This window comes from Sinocyclocheilus anshuiensis, unplaced genomic scaffold (assembly GCF_001515605.1).
Source record: "Sinocyclocheilus anshuiensis isolate Anshui unplaced genomic scaffold, SAMN03320099.WGS_v1.1 scaffold698, whole genome shotgun sequence".
Taxonomy (NCBI): Eukaryota; Metazoa; Chordata; class Actinopteri; order Cypriniformes; family Cyprinidae; genus Sinocyclocheilus; species Sinocyclocheilus anshuiensis.
In genome coordinates this window covers 47,868-53,474 of record NW_015544168.1, presented here as the reverse complement: position 1 = coordinate 53,474, position 5,607 = coordinate 47,868, and the positions used below count along the sequence as shown (strand labels likewise).

General features: G+C 35.1%; 1 protein-coding gene across 1 annotated transcript in view; it reads right to left on the bottom strand.

The window, feature by feature from the left end:
- Window positions 1–5,149, bottom strand: part of LOC107695959 (histone deacetylase 4-like) — a 171,885-nt gene extending 166,736 nt beyond the window's left edge. The window contains exon 1 of the mRNA XM_016496081.1: window positions 5,051–5,149. Within this exon, the coding sequence (XP_016351567.1) occupies window positions 5,051–5,149 (99 nt within the window). The remainder of the gene's footprint in view (window positions 1–5,050) is intronic.
- Between the last annotated feature and the right edge of the window lie 458 nt (window positions 5,150–5,607).

Genomic DNA, 5,607 nt, shown 5'->3' with positions numbered 1-5,607 from the left:
AAATAAAATAAAATAGATTAAATAAATAAATAGACAAAACTTTTTTTGTGGGTATGTCTGTTACTGTGGTTTGATGATCAATGATTATTGACTACAGACTTAAATCAGACATAAATCAAAAAATAAATATAAATAAAATAAAATATTTTTTGGGCTTTTTGGGCATGTCTATTGATGTGGTTTGATGACTGACAAATACTTACAAACAAATCCATCTTTGCATGTTTTGCATGTCATCCAGACTGTCTCATCCCACCTAAGATGGGTTTTTCTTGTCCAGAATAAGCTTCAGAAGGGATCAGACTTTATGCCTATAATCAAAAGACTACCAAAATAGAGACGAGAGCCAAACCTCCACACTCAGCCTCAACCACTATCAACTGATCTGCCTTCATACCTCTTGACTTAATCATATCTGTGGATCTGATTGAGTGACAGGACCCCAGCGACCTCATCCATTCATGTAAGACACACAGCGGCTCAGATAAGAGCTACACTTATCCCTGTGAATTCAGATCAGAACAGACAGCATCAATCAGCCTGCTGCTGATAAAACAGAATACTGCAGCCAAGACTAAGACACCCAACAAACCCTGGCTGTTTCTCAAATAAAGATTGCAAATGAAGGCTGCAAATAAAGATTATTTTGATCAACATGCTCAAGGATTATTTCCTAATTATTTTTTAATTAATCAGATCAAAAAAAGTGTACAAAAATTTGTAAAAAAAAGTTGTGCACAATTGTTCTAAAAAAATATGTAAAAGTGTTTTATTGTACAATGTGTGCATTATATATATATATATATATATATATATATATGCACACACACACAATATTAATTATTTATTGTATTATTTTATTTTTTGGCAGAATTATAAAATGTAACAACGCAACAAAAAAGGCATTATCCTTATGCTACATTTATAAAAAAAAAAAGTTTTATTTTTTTTATGAAATAAAAACTGCAAAAAAAATACATATATGTCTGTATCCGAGTCTGTATGTAAGGTTATGATATAAATTGTGTATAAAAGGGTTAAAATATAATTGTCCTACGGCTTTACAACTGTGGACAGTTTTTTAAATATATATAATGTTACAGTTTAAATCACTAAATTATAAAAACAAGATCTGACTAACTGATAATGACATTTGGTGCCATTCATTTTTATTATCAGTTATTTCCCCTTTAATGTTTATTGTTGCAGCCCAATGCACAAGATTATGGGATTTCACAGGAAGTGATGGATACATATGCCATCTTCAAAAACTGACCAGATGAAGGCATCTTAGCAGACAAGATGTTACACAACCACTGAACTCGAACATGTCTTGATGCCTTTCTATCGCTGTTTACTACCTGCATTTGAGGACAGGGCGCATGTGTTTTGTTCTCTCCTCCTGCTGATCAGACCGATGTGCGAGTTCAGGCGGGAGGAGCAGGAGGCAGATAAACAAGGCAGCCCACAGCAGTGGCCTCACTCAGCCGTAATTAGCGGCCTCTGTAACCCAGCATGCTCCGACGCTGAACCCCGCTGAGGCCCGAGAGTGAGGAACCTGAGGAACCTGCAGCAGGTAGGCCATAACAAACTGCCCCCACATCGGCTCGCGTGTTAAAATGCACCCCGAGCCCATCAGGATCTTTATGAGCGTGGCTCGCACAAGAACTAAAGCTTTAAACAAAACTTTTGTGTTTCCATGATGCTATTCAGACTTAAGTCATCATTAATACATGCTGTCCAATGGAAATAATAAAATAAAATAATCAAATCAAATCAAAAATATAGCTGCAAGCAGCGATTACCGGGGTTCAAGCGCTTTAAGGCGCTACACTTTTAGGGTCCAGGTCGACCCGAAATGCGTGGTTGACACAAACACATCCATGATGTAGAATACACTCACAGAGACACACACACAGAAATGAAAAGTTTAAAGTAACGCATGCTTACACACACACACACACACACATTTTGTTGCAGATATAGATATTTCAAATAAATGATAGGTAGCAAAATACTTATTGCATGTCTTGTCTTTTTAACAATTGATATTTTCAAGTTTAACCGTAAACCATAATGTGGCAAAACTGTCAAAACGGATATATATATCTGTACAAATGAAGTGGTAAACTTTGACTGAATGTGATTTTATTTAATGTCTAAATATGAGTCCAAAAGCAGAATCTATGAAAAGTGCTGTTTTACTGAGTTGAATGAGCTCATTAGTGGTCCTCTGCTACCATCTAGTGGTTATAATTGCAATTTCAGGGAGTTTATCATAGACATTTAGTGTTTTTAACCTTTATAACTAGAGATGCACCGATTGCAATTTTCTTGGCTGATTCAGATTTTTCATTAGTGTGATCTGCTGATTCCGATTTTCTTTCTAAGAACTATAGCATAATTGGCACCATATTTCATCTTCATGACCTTAAAAGCAGGAGATAAGGTGGCGTTCGCTGAAGTTTATGCCAGAGCGTTTGCCGGAACGTTAATTGCATGAATGCGATCACAGCTGCCGAGCTGCTACCTGACCCTATCAGAGCGGAGCAATTTGAATGGTGAAAGTTATTATGCAAAACAGGCAGATCAGAAGAGGAACACTCGATTAAATGAAATGTCACAGTGTCTGGAGCTTCCGTTTTGCACTGGAGAAAATAGGGAAAAATTATCAAAACCCATAAAGCTTGGAATGATGTTTTGTTCGTGTGTGTGTGCCTACACACCATCATTCAAAAGTTTGGTATCAGTACATTTATTAAAAGAAAAGTCAATATTGAAGCTTATTCTTTTTCAAGTTTCTTCAATGAATAGAAAATTCAAAAGAACACAGTTTGACTAAAACAAAAATTGTGACTTTTGATTAAGCTGACGCATCCTTGCTAAATGAAAGAATTACTATTATTTCCCCCGTATAAATTTATTTTGAACAAAAAGCCCATGTAGCATTAGGGAATGTACAGAGCTAACAAGTACATGTGATTGGCTGAGAAATCTGATGACGTGACGCATGTTATTAAAGTCTCATTCAGAAATTGTGATGTGAGTCATTAACATTTCTAAATCTGGTTCTTCAAGTGTATTAACTCATGTCCTGCATATTTGTGTAACCTGTTAAATCACTTCTGTTCTGCTGGCTAAAGCATGTCTGCTTCACAAACCTCGCATTATTCAAAAACAATCTAGTTTCTGTTGATGTGATGATGACGGGAAATTCCTGTTACTGGCTGATCTAGATAAGCTTCACATTTTCCCCAGTCACACAAAACCTGTGCTGTTACCTTTACCAGTTTTACCTGCTTTTCGGTTCACTTCATTCCCTGAGTCTATTATGGCTGTTTCTGTGTTTTCAACACAGTAGTTTAGACTAGGATCTTTACTGATCTTAGATCCATCTATCATAAAGCTCTAAATATGCCCCGTCCTTTGTGTGTCTATTTACAAAATATTTTGGCTCATTTGATTGTACTTTCAGCTGCAAAAAAAAAAGTGCGTTCAGCATAATTTATGAATTTACTTTTTTTTTTTTTTTTTTTTTTTTACACTTTTGTTCTTTGATTAACATGACAGACAGCAGCATAACTATTGGACTGCGGTCCCTTTAAGAGTTTATCCACGGACCAATATACTGTTACACAACATGCGTTCTCTTTCTCAACTATTTAACGTTCCAAAACTGACTGTTTAACTGGATACAACTGGACAATTTTGTATGTATTTGAACATTTTAGCGTAGTTAGCCACTCATTTTGGTATTTGTGGCTCACAAGCTGTTTGAGACTGAACGGATCGGCTCGAAATCGGAAAGAAGTGAGACTGACCGGCCGGTCACCGATCCGGGCCGATCATGAGGAAAATCTGCCGATTCTGATCCCTGGCCGATCGATCGGTGCATCTCTATTTATAACTATTATAGTGTCTTTTTTTTGCCTGATCTCCATAAAATTGAGCATGCTTGTTTAGAATCAAACGGTGCATGAGTTCACACAGTTTTGAGAAGTTTTGAGTTTTATTTTAAGATTTATAGGCTTTTGGGTGCACTAGTTCAAGACAATATTTTTTAAATGACCCTGTTATTGCTGTCCAGATACAGAAGTTTAACATTGCTTTGATAATTATTGACCTAGAGAGTCCAGAGAATTGTACTGCACTAATTTGATTGATTTTGAGTTAAAAATGTGGGTATGTCTATTACCGTGGTTTGAAAAAATATATATTATAATATATTATATAAAAATAAATAAATGCATAATAAAATCAAAAAGCTTAAAAATAAAATAAAATAAAATGTGGGTATGTCTATTATTGTGGTTTGAAAAATGATATCATATAAAAAAAAATCAAATAAAAGCTTATTAGAAAAGCTACAAATGTTCTTTGTGATGTGAATGTCTATTACTGTGGTTTGATGATCAATTACAGATTACAATTACAGACAACGATTACAGACTTAACCATTAAAAAAACTAAAATCAAAATGCTTCAAAATAAAATAAAATAAAATATATTTTGTGGGCATGTCTATTACTGTGGTTTGATGATCAATGATTACTGATTTCAGGCTTAGTCATTAAAAAATAAGATAAAAGCCTAATAAAATCAATTAAATGCTTAATAAAATATAGACATACCCACAAAAAATAGTTTTATTATTACTGTGATTTGATGATCAATGATTACCGATTACAGACTTAGCTATTAAAAAACAAAAATAAAAGCTTAAAAATAAAATAAAAAATATTAGAAAATATAAAATAAAAATTACATTTTACAAAGTTACAATGCCCCCTGAGCCGATCAGGATCTATTTGAGCGTGCCTAGCACACAGGCCTCGAGCTTTTAAACTTTTGTGTTTCCATGATGCTATTTTCAGCCATTCAGACTGAAGTCATCATTAATGCATGCTGCCGCATGGTAAAGATAAAACATCGATGGGAGAGCCCGCCGACGGTGTCCCCTACAAACAAGGAAGCTTTCCATAAAGTGGCTGCTTTCTCCTCCGGAGAGGGATGTAGATGGGAGGAGACAGAATTAAACAAAGGATGGAACCTGTTTGTGCTTCCGCCACACGTTCCTTTGCTCGTCTCCCTGCACACGCTCTATTTTTGGAAGCCTCTCTGGACCAGACAGGAGCAGAGCCTGTACCATCATGGCATTTTAATCAGACCCACAAAGCATCTCTAACTGCACCCAACAACAGGGAAGTGCTGCAAAAACACAGCACTGCAGTTAGTTAAGCATGAATCCACGAGGCACTGCGGTCAGGATTAGTTCTGCCACTAGTCAATGCTTGATTAAGTCAACGAGTTATGAGTCCCATGACTTCAGTAGCACATGAAGTGTACAAATGGGTCCAAATCTGAAATTAAAGTAAATCTGGCATGCTTTGTGTTAATGTTAATATTACAGTTTTTTCTTTCTTTGAGATTTGGTATATCTGTATTTTTGGAACTGTAACTGTACGTTATTATTTATGTATTATATATTTGTATTTGCACATTGTCACTAGCAGGGTTTTTATAGTTAACTAAAACCAGGAAAACTGATTATTTCAAAATCATTATTTGAAATTTAAAAAAAAAACATTAACTGAAAAAAAATAAATA